The 17169-nt window shown below is 37.0% G+C and overlaps 4 protein-coding genes across 7 annotated transcripts; 2 read left to right on the forward strand and 2 right to left on the reverse strand.

Annotated features, from left to right (window-relative positions):
• Positions 1 to 133: 133 nt before the first annotated feature.
• nmdyn-D6 (nucleoside diphosphate kinase 6) lies at positions 134 to 3589 on the reverse strand. 3 transcript variants are annotated; one of them, XM_089838832.1, is made up of 7 exons: positions 3470 to 3589; positions 2594 to 2708; positions 1544 to 1646; positions 1413 to 1452; positions 1256 to 1339; positions 421 to 497; positions 134 to 300 (listed from the first exon to the last, which is right to left on the reverse strand). In XM_089838832.1, exons 2-7 carry the CDS (start codon positions 2678 to 2680, stop codon positions 134 to 136), a joined length of 558 nt encoding a protein of 185 aa, XP_089694958.1. In that variant the 5' UTR covers positions 2681 to 2708; positions 3470 to 3589. The 3 variants fall into 3 exon arrangements, with proteins under 3 accessions (XP_089694958.1, XP_089694959.1, XP_089694961.1); XM_089838833.1 differs by having other exon boundaries at positions 2594 to 2705; positions 3470 to 3585; XM_089838835.1 differs by lacking the exons at positions 2594 to 2708; positions 3470 to 3589 and adding an exon at positions 2373 to 2547.
• On the forward strand, positions 2624 to 8204 carry LOC149717426 (mitochondrial enolase superfamily member 1-like). Of its 2 annotated transcripts, XM_089838830.1 has the most exons (15): positions 2624 to 2642; positions 2960 to 3098; positions 5669 to 5771; positions 5844 to 5959; positions 6025 to 6138; positions 6198 to 6238; positions 6424 to 6455; positions 6512 to 6550; positions 6608 to 6690; positions 6756 to 6790; positions 6864 to 6951; positions 7018 to 7152; positions 7227 to 7498; positions 7563 to 7644; positions 7720 to 8204. In XM_089838830.1, the coding sequence occupies exons 2-15, from the start codon at positions 3003 to 3005 to the stop codon at positions 7909 to 7911; spliced, it is 1428 nt and encodes a 475-aa protein (XP_089694956.1). In that variant the 5' UTR covers positions 2624 to 2642; positions 2960 to 3002; the 3' UTR covers positions 7912 to 8204. The 2 variants fall into 2 exon arrangements, with proteins under 2 accessions (XP_089694956.1, XP_089694954.1); XM_089838828.1 differs by lacking the exon at positions 2624 to 2642 and having other exon boundaries at positions 2780 to 3098.
• On the forward strand, positions 3597 to 5596 carry Cdc16 (cell division cycle protein 16). Its single transcript, XM_089838824.1, has one exon. The coding sequence runs from the start codon at positions 3616 to 3618 to the stop codon at positions 5434 to 5436; it is 1821 nt and encodes a 606-aa protein (XP_089694950.1). The 5' UTR covers positions 3597 to 3615; the 3' UTR covers positions 5437 to 5596.
• On the reverse strand, positions 7941 to 14082 carry Strump (WASH complex subunit strump). Its single transcript, XM_089838819.1, has 19 exons — positions 13742 to 14082; positions 13515 to 13596; positions 13178 to 13412; positions 12529 to 12635; positions 12385 to 12469; positions 12099 to 12319; positions 11520 to 12037; positions 11335 to 11459; positions 11140 to 11269; positions 10726 to 11081; positions 10213 to 10647; positions 9967 to 10146; positions 9758 to 9885; positions 9339 to 9684; positions 9160 to 9263; positions 8798 to 8927; positions 8479 to 8732; positions 8307 to 8400; positions 7941 to 8157 (listed from the first exon to the last, which is right to left on the reverse strand). The coding sequence occupies exons 3-19, from the start codon at positions 13400 to 13402 to the stop codon at positions 8098 to 8100; spliced, it is 3498 nt and encodes a 1165-aa protein (XP_089694945.1). The 5' UTR covers positions 13403 to 13412; positions 13515 to 13596; positions 13742 to 14082; the 3' UTR covers positions 7941 to 8097.
• Between the last annotated feature and the right edge of the window lie 3087 nt (positions 14083 to 17169).

Genomic DNA, 17169 nt, shown 5'->3' on the forward strand with positions numbered 1-17169 from the left:
GTTATTAAGGAACAATATATATATATACTAAAAATTACCAAACACAATATTGCATACTGTAGCACCAAAGTAGTAGGCTTACTTAAACTTTAACGTAGTAATCCTAACTTTTAACTCTAAATCTTAACAATAATTATACCGTGGTGTTTTTATTGCGATCCGAAATGACGTGTTGCCACTTTTCCGAATCCAAGGTGATTTGTTTTGACCTGAAGAATGGTTCTTCTTCCCGGTACCATTTAGTTGCGTCAAATTCAGGGAAGAAAAATTGAATTTCACGTCGCGCAGAATCGGGGGAATCTAAAAGAAAAATCGAACCCGCTATTATAGATAGTTGACGGACGAAATCAATGGATAAATACAAAATTATCAGCTTTATTTTAATTTTCTTTTTTTTTTTGAAACCACCACCCCACGTACCCGATCCGTGTGTCGCATTGCGAGTATCAGTCAACCCAAAACGTCCCCTCAATGAATTAGGCTCCTCAAATTGAGCCCTACAATTTGGTACCAAAAGAAAGAGTATCTCACAAACAACTCGAAAACTTAAAAAGTAAGGACCAGGCTACGTATTTTTCTATTTCATTTGAAAGACCATATAAGATGATGAATATTTTAAACTGAAACCAACAATACATCTATAACATTAAAGAAGATACGAGGAATTAAGAGTTATAACTTGGGGTTCTCTATGAAGCATATATGACGTAATATTGCGTGGTTTCTGTAATTGGTCTAAAGCGTAAGGTCCTTAAAAGAAAACGTAATTCCTCACATCGTCTTTAGTATTGTCAGGGATAGATTTAATTTTAGAAGTAGGAATGGAGAACGGTTAGTATTTACTTCAGTCCGACTCATGGCCCAGTATAGAGCTCCTCCCTCCAACACGTAACGAAAAGTTTAAATTATCTTATTGGCTCACTTAAACTAAGTTTTGATGACGTTGCTGACGGGGACAACAAAAAATACGCAATTCCTTTTTACCTCTGTCGCTATGACCCGCCTCTTCTTTCATACCCCCCCCCCGTCCCGTGGAAGGGAGTCCGGGACTATAACGCGCGCCCACATTACTCTGTTCTCCATTCCTAATTCTAAAATCAAATCTATCCCTGGTATTGTAAATGGATTCATTGATTTCTATTTGAAATATTCATTATTTTAAACGAATGAAAGGGCAACCTGGTTCTTTAATTTTTAGCTTTGATCGAAATCTAGTATTATAACCAGCTTAGAAATTTTTGGAAGCAAAACTAACTTAAAAACACGGGTAGGTCCCATTAGTTTGCGCCATTTTTGAATAGCATCTTCATGGGCCAAAATGTGAGCGGATATTTGACCACTGTAATATATTTTTTACAAAATAAATCCTTCAAATTTTGTTTATGTTAAGCCAAAATGAAATCAAAACCTGCCTGGACATAAATGTGACAAGACGGTTGAAGAAAAATTTATCTAAGTAAAGAAATAATTCGTAGTTGGTTCACATTTCATATGATAAAGCTATTTATATTGAGGAGGAGGGGGGGTCTTATCTCTCAATTACTTTTATGCTCTTGGTAAAAGCGTTCAGCTTCGGAAGCCGTCAAAAGTGTTTGTGTTGAACGAACAAAATAGAAATTATTATCCAATATAATTTTCCTGATTTCCTATTTATTTAAAGAACACAAATTTTTTGCGCTTTTCAAAATTCATATTTGGTTTTAAATATCTTAGAATAATAATCCCTGGACTAGAATTCCACATCACCGTGTTATAATCTAAGGACTAACTAGTTGTAAAATTTAGAACCAAGTCTACTCGAATTACAGAAACTTAATCCAGAGTTTATAAGAAACTAATCCCAAAAAAACGGGAACTATTCTTAAAGGGAAAGTCTAAGGAACAAAACATTATGCCTTAAAAGAACGGACTTTTTCTAAATATAAAAGGAAGAATATTTAAAAAATAAATGATCTCTTACTACAAAATAATTAAATAATTAGCGTTTAATTAGTCTTAAAAAACTATAACTACTGCGCCACCATTGGTTTAGTGGCGTCTGCTACCCAGAACCACTTACTCCTTACCTCTCACAGCTGTGAGAATTCAGCCAATCCCGTAAGGGTAAGAGGTTCGACTTAGCAGACGCCCCTAAACCAATGGCGGCGCAGTAGTCCTCATTTTTAAGACTAAGTAAATGCTAATTATTATGTAATAGGAGATAATTTTTTTTTAAATACTGTTCCTTTTATATTTAGAAAAAGGCCGTTCTTTTAAGGTTTAATGTTATGTTATCTGAACCTTTCCTTTAACCTTCAAAAGTAGGTGTGGTAATAAACTCTGGAAATTGTTTTTCAGGGTCTTCAAATAAAAGATAACTAGAGTACACTCACGCCGTTTATCATGGGCATTTTGCATGGAGCAATTTTATTGGAGTGAAAATGTAAGTTCCCTTAAACATGCATTATATTGCCACTAGGTCTCCTTAAATATTGCTCCATGGTAACAGTAGCTGATTGGAAACGGCATGAGATAGTGACCCTTCTCTTTGATAATTTGACTAACCATCTGCTACTCAAGGGATTAAAAGTTCAAGTATATGCACTTTTTTTACCTGAACTACATCGGGATTCCTACAAACATCAGGTTTGAGGATTGCTAGAGTAAGCTTTAAGGCAGAAGTCGAATTTTTTCCATTCATTTTTGGTCTGGCTAATTTATAAAACCTGCTACAAAATGTCTGAACTTATAGTGATATCTCAAATAAATGTCCTTGTAGTTTGAACCTCAATATATTCTAGACAGCCCAGTGATAGGCCCCAGATTTTATCTCCAAAAACATTTGTGGCAAATCTATTCCAATCAGAGACTTATGACGCTTTCGCTTCACGTTTCTAGCTAGTGACACCATTAAATTAGCCTTATTTAACAGTCTACATCTGACTTGACTGGCAGCTCAATAATTGTATCGTTATTCTAGAGAGTATAGTTCAAGTATTGAAAGAGGCCCCAAATTTCTCAAGATGCCTTTACTGCCTACAAGCCATATTATCTACAAGATAGAAGTCAAAGACATCCGTTTCCCAACTTCCTTAAATTCGGATGGCTCTGATGCAATGGTAATAACCAACTTACTAAAATTTAACTAATTGTACAACCAGCTACAATTATAACAACATATTTCTTCCAAATGCTTTAAAATAACAGAGTGACAGTACGTGGTTTACAAATTAGATGCCTACCTAAATCATCTAATAACTTTATAATAGCCAAGTTTAATCGCATTTCATAAATAACTCGCTTCATCACAAATTACAAAATCCAGTTCACCCAAATACAACCCCACACCCACTGTCCCACATTCCTATAACAAAGCCTTAGGAATTTGACCAAGGCTTAAAACAAATCGCTGTTCGCTGCGTTCGCAAAGCACAATTTTACATTTGCGACAAAAGCAGAACATTTTACTAAATTAAATCGTATTACTTACGTATTATCACGAGTAAATGTTCATGAAATCAGTTAATTAAATTGAAATTACGGAATACTACGACACAACCGCGTTCAGTAATAAAAGTCACCACTTCAAACGTTTAAAGTTCAATTCACTTCGTCGTCTGCTTATAACTAACCAACATGGCGGGAGAATTCGGTATGGGTTTTCTCGGTGGTAATATTTTAAACTCTAAATTGATAGAAAATTCGCTTCAAATAGATTTAGAGCAATTTAGAAAGTTAGTAAGAAGATATATAGATAGTCATCAATATCAATCGGCTCTATTTTGGGCCGATAAAATCGTGTCCTTCTCTAATCGGTCAACAGAGGATGTCTTTTGGTTTGCACAATGTCTTTTCCTCACCAAGCAATATCATCGCGCCGCAACATGCATCAGGGCCCAAAAATTATACCAAACCGACCTATCCTGCGCCTATTTATGTGCCAGAAGTCATTACGCTGGGAGAGAATTCAAAGAAGCCTTAGAAATATTAGATTCAATAGTTGATGATGAAAATAAAACTCCTAACGTGTCAAATTTAGTCCTGAACTTTAGCAATGAATCCGGTATGCTTAATACCGCACCCAGCGAACTTCAGAGCTCTTTATTGCTACTTAAAGGGCAAGTTCTGGAAGCCATGGATAACAGGGGATTAGCAGCTGATTGCTATAGAGAGGCTCTACAAAAAGATGCATTTTGTTACGAGGCATTTTACGCTCTAGTTCAACATCACATGTTGTCTAAAGAAGAGGAAGAAACTTTACTGAGTTCTCTGTCCATATCCAAGTCATATTCTAAAGAAGAAGCCGAACTGGTCAAGTTTTTATATGAAACGCAGTTAAAGAAGTACGATAAGCCATCCCAATTAATCATCCCACCTCAACTGTCTACCTTAAGAAGCAATATGGATGTAGCCACTTGCTTAGCTGAGAGACATTATTACAACTGCGACTATCAACAGTGCTTTCGCATCACCAGCGACGTCTTAAACAAGGATCCGTTTCATACTCAATGTTTGCCTGTCCATATTTCTTGTTTGGTGGAACTGAGAAAATCCAACGCTCTCTTCTACTTGGCCCACAAACTGGTTGATCTGTACCCTGAAAATGCCATTTCTTGGTTTGCCGTGGGTTGCTATTACCTTCTCATCAAGAAAACCGACGCCGCCAGACGCTACCTTAGTAAAGCTACAACATTAGATAGAGTGTTTGGACCTGGATGGCTTGTCTATGGACACTCATTTGCTGTTGAAAATGAGCATGATCAAGCGATGGCGGCTTATTTCAAAGCTTCTCAATTGATGAAAGGATGTCACCTACCATTACTATACATTGGACTAGAATATGGCCTGACAAACAACACCAAATTAGCGGAGAAATTTTTCAACCAAGCTTTGGCCATCGCGCCCGAAGACCCTTTCGTTTTACACGAATTAGGAATGGTCGCCTTCCAAAGTGAAGATTACGAATTAGCTGAAAAGAAGTTCTTGGCCGCTTTGGAGAGAGTTCAAAATAGGGGCGAAAGTGTTTTACCAGAGAAATGGGAACCGCTGCTCAATAACTTAGGTCACACCAGTCGAAAATTGAAAAAGTACCAAGAAGCTTTAGAATACCATCAACACGCCCTGGTTTTGTTACCCCAAAACGCTGCCACTTACTCCGCCATTGGTTACGTTCACGCTTTGATGGAACATTGGACTGAAGCGGTAGAATACTTTCACAAGGCATTGGGTTTCCAAAAGGACGATACCTTTTCAACAACCATGTTAGGCAATGCTATAGAACAACTAATGAACAATATGTCACCCTGCGATGTACCCAAGGAACTACCTTTATATACAAGTAGCGCCGCTGGTAGTACGTCGGAAAACAAAAACAGTGACAATACCGCGGCTTTGGAAACGATTAACGAAGGAGATTCATCTGTTTTTATGGATATGGAAACTGACACTAGCACTTAAAGACGACATTTAATAAATTAACAAACTCGCAATCAATTAATTTACTACCCCCCAAAAAATTGTAATAATAAATAATTCCATATTGTTAATTGAATCAAAAGTATGTTCAATAAAATTGTTGATTATTTTTCTTTAATTTGAATAAAATTCACATCACGCATATGTATTTTCATTATTAAACTTTAGCGTACGATTCTAGCCAACTTTGAAACATACTCCCCATTTCTTACAGCATACTGATCCCGATTATTCATGCGCGTACGTCATCATATACGCTGGACAAAAGCATAAGGGACATGGTTTCACCTTTACAATTGGACGTGGTACCGAGATTGGTACGGCGATGATAAGTTATAATTGCGGTAATTAGTTTCGGGCTAACGAAACTTTCTACAACCTTACTTTAGTGGTCGAGGCGATTAAAGCTCTTTCACCAATTTTAATGGGGAAAGACATCAACAAAATATTTGAAAATTTCAGCGAAGTCTATCGTGAATTGACCAGCGAGACTCAAATAAGATGGGTGGGTAATTAGCTAGTTAAATTAATTAACGAAAAAGGGGTTCACATCGATATTTTTCGATAAAGGTTGGCCCAGAGAAGGGTGTTATTCAAATGGCAACCGCGGCTTTACTTAACGCATTATGGGATATGTATGCCAAAAAGGAGAAGAAACCACTATGGAGACTTTTAGTCGAAATGGTACAATATAATTAAACTAATTAATTAAGAGGTTAAGTTCAATTTTAAATCTATTTTAGGAACCAGAAAAATTAGTGTCTATCATTGACTTTAGATATATGTAAGTATCGTCGTGTATTGTAGTCGAAATACTTTTTGATAGTTTCAGCGTATCTTGGGACAGGCAATACGTACATAATAGGGTACAACTGCCTTTGGTAATGGTCTAGAGTTAGATTGATAAAAGTGTTACTATACTATTGGTATACTTTTCCGTATTAATAATGAAATTTGTTTCAACTATAGTGAGGACGTTCTTACTAAAGAAGAAGCTCTTGGTATTAATATTAATTAAATCTGATTGGTTCTTAACTAATTTGGAGATATTTTACAGAAATCTTAAAGAAAAGAAGCGTAGGCAAGGAAGAAAGAGGTACTTTCAAACAGTACTAGTTACGTTGTTAGTTAATAGCACACGTTTACTTTTTAGAGAAAGAGATGTTGAAGAATGGATACCCTGCCTACACTACTCAAATTGGATGGCTGGGCTACGAAGACGAGAAACTAAGAAAAGTACGCGCTTATCAGCAATGTTTTCTTCCCATTAACAATCTAATTATTATAATTACACTTAATAGCTTTGCAAACAATTCCTCGCTGAAGGGTTTACAATGTAAGCTGCGAATGAAATTATAATTTTCCGTTCGAAAGAAAATCATTTTTATTTACGTTCTTTGCACAAAAAGGTTCAAAGCCAAAGTAGGAGCTGACCTGGCTGATGATAAAAGACGTCTTAAAATAATCAGAGAAGAAATCGGATGGAAAAATGCTTTGGTAATCAACTAATTCCTTTTTAATTACTTGACAATGTTTAACTTATAGCAACAATGAAAATAACAGATGGTGGACGCTAATCAACGTTGGGGAGTTCAAGAAGCAATTGATTGGATGACTGAGCTCAAGGATTTTAAACCTTTATGGATCGAAGAACCTACCAGCCCCGACGATGTCCTAGGACACGCTGCTATCGCCAAAGTATAACATAGGAAAAAGTGGTCCTTAATTAATTTGGACAGAAATTAAATAAATAAATGAACTTTCCCCTTAAGGCCATGAAACCATACGGTATAGGAGTTGCTACGGGCGAACAATGTCAAAACCGAATCATGTTCAAACAATTTTTGCAAGCGGACGCTTTGCAATTCTTACAAATTGACAGTTGTCGTTTAGGTAGCATCAACGAAATTGTGTCGATTTACTTAATGGCGGCTAAATTTGGAGTTCCCGTTTGTCCCCACGCTGGGGGTGTCGGTTTATGCGAACTGGTTCAACATTTGGCAATATGGGATTATATTTCCGTCAGTGGAACATTGGAGAACAGGTACCAATATGAATAAAACCCGAAAAGAAACCGCGTTTTGAACATTTTGTTCCAAATAAAACAGGGTTACCGAGTTCGTTGACCACTTACACGAACATTTCCTGTACCCGGTTGAAGTAAAAAAAGCGCGCTATATGCCTCCCAAAGTACGTAAACGCTATAGTAGGCCTAGTTCAACTTTTGACAATAAACAACACAGTTTAAAACAATTTTTCTTTCAGTTTCCCGGATATTCCACTCAAATAAAGGAATCATCTTTGATCGATTACACATTTCCCAAAGGAAAAATATGGATTAATTTGCGTAGAAATGGAGTTATGAGAAACAGACTACCGGGACCCGATCCAGAATGGGTGGACAATGTCTGGTCCATTCCGGAACTTTCAGACGTTGCCACCAGTTACTATTACTAGCAATAGGCGCAAAGCAATTCATACAATACTTACGATTATGAAATTTTATAATAATTTACAAGATGGTAACAATACATACACATCTTAAAACTATATAGTAAAGAAAAATTTAACAACAACAAAAAAAAAATTATATTACCCTATTTTTTTACGGTTATCCTAATTTTAATTTTATGACGTTTACGTTTACGATGATCCCAAACGAAATTCGTTAAAAATATACTCAGGGAATTGTTTTGTAAATGTCTAGAAACGAATAAAATCATTAAAAAGTTCATTAAATCTTAATAAAATGCTTAGAAGTTCATTAAATCTTAATAAAATGCTTAGAAGTTCATTAAATCTTAATAAAATGCTTAGAAGTTCATTAAATCTTAATAAAATGTAAAACTTACTCTCCGATCAATTTTCCCATACCAAGACAGACTTTCGATAAAGGCTAAAACATTAATAACATCGGGAGGTAATTCAGCAACCCTTCCTCCCGAACTTGAATAAATGAAACACAAAACAGATTAATTAAATTAAACCCTTAATTAATTAAAAAACTAATATATTAAAACTTACGAAGGTAATGGTTCGATTGTGGATCGAACATACTGAGCTAAAAACGCGACAAATTGTGTTGTCGTATCTTGATGAAACTGTCTAAGTAGCGTCAAGATTCCAGCGACAAAGGGCAACCCATCGACGGCGTCGCTGCCTTTTTTACTCGTTAATCCACCAAGGTTTTTAACGTAAGTCATTTTGGAAAGTTGCGAAATTGTAAAAAGGAACAAAAAGAGAGCCAAGTTCGGGAATGTTTTGGTTGTGATATAAATCTACGGTTTTCAAAAAGTGTTAGCATCGATTTCGCAATGAAAAATGTGCAAATTTCGACGCGTACTTTCGCGAAAGGAGTCGAAATTCCAGCCCACTCCAAGTACGAAGTTAATTCGAACATTAATGGATTATCTTCTTTAGGATAAGGTTTGCTTGGATCTTTATAGTGTTCCTCAATATCGGCCAAAAGTGCTCTAATATAGATTATCAAGTATTTCATAAAACAAATAGATAGTTTTCACACATGGAGGATTCATACCATTTACACCAGGAGGCCAGGCTATCTGGAGGACAAAAACCCGTCTGCTTTTGTCCTCCAGATAGTCCGGCTTCCTGGTGTAAATGGTATGAATCCTCCATGTGTGAAAACTATCTATTCCTTCCTTCTTTCCTTCAATCATTAAACTAAAATCTTAATAATCTCACTCGTTTATGGTTTGCAAAGCACTGGCCAAATGTTTAGAATCAAATTTGCACGTGGTGTTAAGTTCGTGAGTAATTTCACATTTTAAAACCTGCATCTGACCAACCTGAAGATAATTAAATAACGCAAAAGGTTCAACTAAAATCAGCCCTGAACTACTTCCCCTAGCAATAAACAATACTTTTAATATGGTATCCAAGAAAGCTCCCCACGCTTTGGACGATCTGGTCACTGCCTGACCATAAACTCTAGCTGGTTGACTTACAATGGACGATGTAGGTTGCAAAACATTTTGCAAATTAGACAAAACATCCTGCCACGATTTATCATTGATAATGGTTCGTTCAATCAATTTAACGATGGATTGTAATTGAGTGACAATCATAAAAGAGAGAAGACGGTCCAATCCAGTTAACCCGGGAGTTCCGACGCTTTTCTGAATAAGGGATAGCAATCTAATGTTTGTGATTTCCGCGTGGGTTTTAGCGTCAAACCAAGCTTTAGATTGATCAATAAAGATGGCAACCCTAGTTTGTTTGATAGATATTTCAATATCGTTCAACATGTTCGTCATTGTAAAAAAACGGCTATAAGTCTTACTTAGGATCAGTAATTCGAAGAAGCTCCCTAGCTAACCTTCCGATAAAGTTCACGGAGACATTATCCAATGGAGGATAGTCGGGAATAGGAATGGTACGAGATTGGTAAACACTCTGCCAGTCTTGAACCTAAGTGGTTCAGAGCGACAGAAGAGAGAGAGAGAGAGGGTATTGTACGTGTCTAAATTAAACAAAGGTAATTCCTTATACCTTATGTCTAAGAAAGGCATTGCATTCTTGTTCAACATTATAGTTAATAATTCTGGACATTTCCTCTTGCCATATTTTCAGTCCGTAGATACTAACATAGTCTTGAATATATTCAAAAGACCGCCTATAACCATCCATTACCTGGCTAAGAGCTTCCAATTTCTGAGATAGCTCATTAGTCTAACCAAAAATTAACATTAACTTAATTGAAATTACACCTCCAACCCCGCGAAGATCCTTTGTTACCTTTCCTTTAGGATTAAAGACCAATCCACGATGCAGCGCGGCGGCAACTTGATGGACAAGCTCTTTGCGTATCCCATCTTCAAGTAGTTGTTTGGGATCCACTTGAATGATCCCGACCAACGTTCGTTTCATCATCAAGATTCCCTCGGTAAACACCGAGATATCGTGGGTCAACTTAGCTACTTCGTACCTTTCATCTAACTGAGAATAAACTTTCAATTGATCCTTCATAAGTCTTGTTGGAACCTCTTTAATTTTGTTAGTTTGAAGGACAATAATCCTGGCCAAGAGCGCGAACATTGTTTCGGGAATGATGTGAAGTACTTTCCTGACATAAGCTACTAATTCGCTGGAATAGTACTGAGAGACTGACATCAAATCAGGGCTTCCAGCTTGATTTATTCGTAGCAGAGGCAAGTCTAATGCTGAAGCCAACTGAGGACAAATGAAGAACGATACTTACTGACCAGTTTTTCGTAACTCTTTTTTTTTAGAGTTACATAACTATCAAACCTTCAAAAATGTTGCTCTAAGTTTAATAACTAGGGAAGGATCGCTCTTAACTCCCGTTTGCATGAATTGCGTGTAGCTATCAATGATTTCCCAGGCGTATGAAAGATCAGCCACAATTTGAAGAGTGATGAGCATATCTTCCTTAATGTTGCTGGTCCTCAACATTTGGTGAAGGAATTTCCTGGTGTCAACTAAAAACTGTTTCACTTGTAAGTTGCTTTCCAAAGAATGGAATTCCTGGACTTCTTCCAAGGCCTGAATGAGTTGAACCATTTTTCGTCCAGTTGCGGTTTCTTCTTCATAATTCAGAGAGTCAATTTGTTTCGACATCTCGGTAAACCAAGCCTGAAGGTTTTCTGGAAATGCAAACGATTACTGTGGTCTTCAATGAGGAAGAGAAGGTGAAGAACTTACCATTTTTATCAACCCTGGTTAAAGGTTTAGTCCCTGAAAAAACCTCTGCTAATTCGGACATCCTTTCAGTTGCTTCTTGTTTGTATTTCTTCCAATTATCGTGCTTCTCATTCAGAAGTTGCTTAAATAACTATTGAAAAGGTTGTCCTTTGAAGATTTTACACTTCAAGTGATCACATTCTGATTGTATCATACCTCCTTCAACTTCAATTCAAATTGCGCCGTAAAGAGCAATAACTGAAATACTCTGAGCGCTTTGTACTTGCTATCAGCTAAAACTTGGTCCCTGATTTGTCGACACCTCTTATTAGCTTCAGAACCTTATAGAAGACACTTCGGTATCAAAAAGAGTGCCCAGACACACGGAAGGTGAGACATACTTGGTGATAGTGTGACCGTGTGCAACAACATCCACCTCAAAGTTACATTACATTCCCGTGCAATATTGAGGAGTTTGGCTGAACTATCCAAAATGAGTTCTTCATTGAGAACCCCCTCTTTCAGAAGTTGTTGGACTTGAGGAATCAATTTGGACAATCTATATTGATACTTGGAGGCCTGCTCCTTAACGTTTGAAGTGTCCAACGTATTGTTTAAAGCTTGTTTGGCAGCCTTATAAGGTTCCCAGGCGTCTATTAAGTTAACAGTCATGCCCATATAAACACTGATAACCCAATTATCAGGGAAGAAACGGTCTACAATCTCCCTCATTTTGGCGTGTTGATTGTGGAGAATGTCAGGCGCAAAGTAAAGACAAACGTAAAGCATGGCCGCCTGGGTAGCTAAAGCCGTGCTACGATGTTCTGGAAAGGGGAAGGCAGCAATTTGATTGTAAATATCATCAGAACGTAGACGGCCAATGACCATGTTGATGAAAGATTGCTTTATCGGAGCACGCCTGAACATGGAGATCAAATTTAGGGGTTTTCGAATAACTCTGCTCAAACTACAAATATTACTTGAAGTATTCTTCGGGATAATTGGGTGGTCTTTTACCACCTGGTGCCGAACTATAACCCGTACTTCTTAACAATTGACACACGTCATCAATGTTGGAGTCTGAACTATATCTTTGAGCACTATATCTATAATAAGAGACTAGCATCCTTTCGCGAACATTTCCTTCAATTTCTTTATCAACTACCAAAAGCATGACAGCGCAGAGGAAAAGAAGTTCACACTGAATAAAGAATTAAGGCGGCTTTTCGATATTTGTTTCAACCACCAAATTTCTCAATGTATTACCAAGAGCTGTTTGCCTTCTTCTTTCATTAAAACAGACTCGAGACTTTGTTGAATATAGACTCCTTCATCAAGTTCTTCTAGATAACTATTATAGGCTTAAAGATTAACATAAAGGAATGTTCAAACATAATCTATCATTTGTACCGATTCAAATCAATGATGTATTTGTGTATGCTTTCAAAGGCATGGTAAAATCGAGTTAGAATTTCAATATAGTTTTCCCTAAACTCTTCATCTCGATCTTGCAATTGCTATAGTTATTGGAATGGTTTATCAATGACATATTGTATGAAATCGTTAAGTTCATAAGATATGTTCCATAAGTTCGTCACTGGTTACTTAGAGCTTGTCATGAAGTGACGTAGGTCATAGATTCTCCTAAAGCGACGTCTGGTTAGGCCGCTCAGGTGCTGTCAAAGGTTTAGCACAGACTAAATAGGAAGATGGACTGCAAAACCGCGTGTAGACAATTCTCGCGTCGTTCTTGAACTCAGGGCCGAATTAAGGAATTTTGCACCGAGGGGTCGAGATAATATGCGCCCCCTTAAGGTGGGAAATAAAGAACAGAAAATGTTGCTGAGGGGAAATAAATAGTTAACTCAATGCGTAGGAAAACAAGCCTTGCACCCGGGGGCCAGTTCCCCTCGCCCCCCCCCCTTAACTGGCCCTGCTCGAACTATCTCTCAGTAAGTCTCTAGCACTACAAAGTTTAGGAAGCGTCATACTTATGGAGCATATCTTATAAACTTATGATGACACCCTATGAAACATGATTGGACATCAAATCACATACTGGATTTGACTCAAGCCTATTATCGTAATAAGCTGCCATCTTAAAGTAACTGAAATCATAGAGAACATCGCCATATTTCTGTTGGTCTTGTTTGTTACTGAGTTTAAAAACATTCGGTACTACATCTGAAAGCCTCAGTAACTCGCTAATAATGGCATTGCCTCTGGAGACAAGTCGCAATAGGTTTTGACCACAAGCGTTGTTCTCAGCCAAGAAGTCTACCATATTTCTGTACCTAATTAATTTAAAAACTTAATTTTGTTAGTTAGGACGACTTCAAAGAAAGGGGGCGTATGCTGGCTTCATATGACCAGGCATTGTTTTGACCAAGGCTTACCAACAGATTTAATTGAAACGACAAGACCGCTTGAAGACGCAGACGCAGTCCTGAACTCTAGTCTTGACAGTTGACGCAGTCACTGACCAACAAACATGCGAAATTAAGCTAATTATTATAAAAACGTAATTAACCGATAAAGTTTGGGAATAACCATAAATATATCATAAATAGCACAGTTATTAATAATTAATTAACATTTTTTAAAACAAAAATTGTGGACATACAAAACCTCGTGACACCGAAATTACAAAAAAAAGTTCATAAATAGCACGGTAATTAATAGTTAATTAACATATTTTAAAACAAAAAATGTGGGCATTACAAAACCTCGTGACTCCAAACAGATAGCGGTGGTTTTAAACTGCATAATGCGGTCAGTGCGTTTGATCGGTTAAAACCAATAACTATTGACTTGTCTAATTATGAATCAAAGCGGACAAAACTTGAACGCATTAATTTCCCTTCTCCCACTATTTACCCCAAATTAATTTTTTTCTAATTACTCCAAATTTCAGATTACCAAAAATTTAATTGTTTCAAGCCGTCTTTTATCAAAACACTTAAAAAACCCATGCGATTACAACACTGTCAGTCGGCGTTCTGTGAACTTCTGTCACTCAAATTCATTGCAGACAAACTAACAGACAAACATTGGAAGATTTTACGTTAAAACAAACTTCTACTCCAAATAAAGATTATTCCTCCTTGCTAAGAATGCGGAAGCGGTTAGGAAAAACACGCCGGGGGGGGGATAGAAACTTTCAAAGAATGCGAGATTCTGCCGGACTCGAACCATGGATAAAGGAAATTTGTTTTCAACGTGAAAACATACTTCCTCATATAAACTGATTAAACTACAAATGTTTTTCAAGCATGAATTTCAACAAATTAGGAAACCGAAAGTGCGTGGATCATTTGGTTTGTTTTAGAGTACATTTTTAATAAAATAACAATGAAATCAGAAATTTAGGTTTTCTCTCAAGTTGAAGAGACTGTCCGACCCCTTTTCAAAGGGGCTGTCTATCAATTTTTTACTCTAATCAAAGGGGCTGTCTCACCAATTTTTTCTCTGGTTAAAGGGGTTTTCTGACCAATTTTTTTTCTCCGGTTAAAGGGGCAATCTGGCCAATTTTTTTCTCCGGTTAAAGGGACTCTGACCAATTTTTTTCTCCGGTTAAAGGGGCAATCTGACCAATTTTTTTCTCCGGTTAAAGGGGCAATCTGACCAATTTTTTCCTCTGGTTAAAGGGGCTGTCGTCCCTCTACTTTTCTACTCACCCGATATGGTAACTTTCTACGAGGAAAATTGTTTGACCGACGGTCCAACCAGCCCCTTTAATAGAGGTAATTAAAAATGTAATGTAAAACGTAACGACTCTCGCCAACGTGAAGGCAGATCCTACGGCTTTGAGAGTCACCTGTGGGAAGAGAGAAAGGTTAGTGCGCGACACCAGTTGGGAGAAAAAAAAAACATTAGACATCCTATAAGTATAAACACACAAAAATATAACATTATTATTATTATTAAAAAACTATTAAGAGTTTAAGCGATACCTGTGGGGAGAAAATATAAACAAATTATACACAAGAAAAAATTCATATTATTAATAATAGTAATAGTAATAAATATCAATCATAGTAACCTTTATATTATTATAAAAATATTAGACAACCTATAAACACTCAAAAAATATTATTAAAATTACGCGATACCTGTGGGAAGTAAATATAAACAAATTACACACAAGAAAAAAATGCATTTTATTAATTATAGTAATAATAAATATCAATCATAGTAATCTTTATATTATTCACAGCGAAAACGCGATCATTTACGGCAAACGCGTCAGTCAAAAATCCCTCCCGCCCAAAAAGTCACAGCAAACGCGTTTAGTTACAAAAACATATAGGACAAATAGACGCATTGAGCAAAACAATGTTTAAAACCAATTAAACAATGTCTTTACTCGGTAATCAAATTCTTAAAACTAAAAGGCGTTAGTAAAGGGATTGTATGTAGGCACCTACTCGGGATCCAACTCCCACGGTGATGGGAAGTGTGCAGTGGATCCCATTGTCCCATGTTAGTAAAAATAGAGATAGTTAAGCAATGACCCCAAACCGGAAGTCGACCAACGTTAGTGGAAGCCCCACGGAATGGGGGTCCACCCAAAAATAACATTGTACCAAATAATACCAGGTTCAACGTTATTATCAAGAGGACACGACACAAAACATACAAGTACGACATTTAAATCCATTCTGTTTCCGACGGTTATTAAATTCAACCAATCGGAGGTCGAAGTTCAACGATTGAAATGTCTTACTGCCTCGCATTAGGAGGTCTTTTTGATGAGCTGCTTTGGGAAAAATGTTAATACAAAATTAAACACTTTAAAAAAATACGTAACTAATGGTTCGAGTGTACGAGTCTGGAAACGAAACTTAAAAACAGTTTGCAGTTCACCAGTCATGGACAGCTCGAGACCATGGTAAGTAATAGGTCCTAGCTAAGTTCTAAAAAAATTGTAGGCAAGATTCTTCCAAATCATAAAGGATGATTGTGTCCAAATCAAGAGAGAAGAAATTGGAAAAAAATTGGAGAAGAAAATAGATGAATCGATAAAAACGATTCGGAAGTTCTCGATGAATTGAAAGTTGAAACTACGATCGAGACGCGTCTACTTTCTCGATAACGCGTTATTCCAAAAACGAAGTTGGTATTAACCATCTATTCTCCTGTTGATTTCGATTGACATCGCTGGATCCACGATCTATGATGCGACGCGCTTAATTCTATAGTTTAGAATCAAGCCCGTCGTATCACAGATCGTGGCTTCAGGGATGTCAAGAAAAATCAACAGGAGAATCGACAGTCAATAGACTAACACGATTTATTCCCATCCCCTGTTCCCCAAATAAATTGACACAACAAACACTTGAAGATTTTTTTTTTCTCATTTGTAGACTTATTTCAAACTAAAAAGGACCTTAAATGTATTGACGTGTAGATTCAAATTCAAAACTACCTTATCCTAACTAAACAAATTCACCCTTGGTGACCCCAGCCACATCAGAGCGCTCATGCTTGCACCCCGGAAGACCTAGGCCCCGCAGGACTATCTAAATAAACCCGCAAAAACAAACCGAACAGAGTTCGCAGGATCAGTTCCATAACGAAGTCGGTAGGGTTTAAAAAAACAAACATGCACAGGTGCTAACCTATTCTCATGGCCTGATAAAAAATGTGTCAAGCAAGAAAAATGTCAAGGACTCACTCAGGTACCCAAGTTAAAAACCTTTTTGCGTTGATGTCAAAGATCTGGAGGGTCAAAGTTCGATGGAGTAAAGTTCAGGCACGAAATCAGTTGAGTGTTCGATTGAGTAGAGTTCATCACGAAATCAGTTGAGTAAAGTTCTGGCAAAAACACAGTTGAACTTTCATTTAGTTCGGGTCGCGACATCAGTTGGACTTTAATTTAGTTTGGTGGCGAAATCAGTTGGACTTTAATTTAGTTCGGTCGCGACATCAGTTGGACTTTAATTTAGTTCGGTCGCGACATCAGTTGGACTTTAATTTAGTTCGGTCGCGACATCAGTTGGACTTTAATTTAGTTCGGTCGCGACATCAGTTGGACTTTAATTTAGTTCG

Source organism: Phalangium opilio, unplaced genomic scaffold (assembly GCF_054372755.1).
Source record: "Phalangium opilio isolate 3A_F unplaced genomic scaffold, DU_Popi_V2 ptg000003l_1, whole genome shotgun sequence".
In the NCBI taxonomy this organism is placed as follows: Eukaryota; Metazoa; Arthropoda; class Arachnida; order Opiliones; family Phalangiidae; genus Phalangium; species Phalangium opilio.

Bases quoted from the DNA above. Each gene is read 5' to 3' on its own strand.
- LOC149717426 (XM_089838830.1), top strand. From the start codon at position 3,003: ATGCCTTTACTGCCTACAAGCCATATTATCTACAAGATAGAAGTCAAA. The intron at 6,139-6,197 runs GTACAATATAAT...AATCTATTTTAG, and splicing joins GGAGACTTTTAGTCGAAATG to GAACCAGAAAAATTAGTGTC. The intron at 6,952-7,017 runs GTAATCAACTAA...TGAAAATAACAG, and splicing joins TCGGATGGAAAAATGCTTTG to ATGGTGGACGCTAATCAACG.
- Strump (XM_089838819.1), bottom strand. From the start codon at position 13,402: ATGGTAGACTTCTTGGCTGAGAACAACGCTTGTGGTCAAAACCTATTG. The intron at 10,147-10,212 runs GTAACAAAGGAT...ATTTTTGGTTAG, and splicing joins TCTTTAATCCTAAAGGAAAG to ACTAATGAGCTATCTCAGAA. The intron at 8,733-8,797 runs GTACGCGTCGAA...TGAAAACCGTAG, and splicing joins TTTCGACTCCTTTCGCGAAA to ATTTATATCACAACCAAAAC.
- Cdc16 (XM_089838824.1), top strand. From the start codon at position 3,616: ATGGCGGGAGAATTCGGTATGGGTTTTCTCGGTGGTAATATTTTAAAC.
- nmdyn-D6 (XM_089838832.1), bottom strand. From the start codon at position 2,680: ATGAATGGAAAAAATTCGACTTCTGCCTTAAAGCTTACTCTAGCAATC. The intron at 1,647-2,593 runs GTAAAAAAAGTG...TTAAATAAATAG, and splicing joins GGAATCCCGATGTAGTTCAG to GAAATCAGGAAAATTATATT. The intron at 1,340-1,412 runs GCAGGTTTTGAT...AATATATTACAG, and splicing joins CTTGTCACATTTATGTCCAG to TGGTCAAATATCCGCTCACA.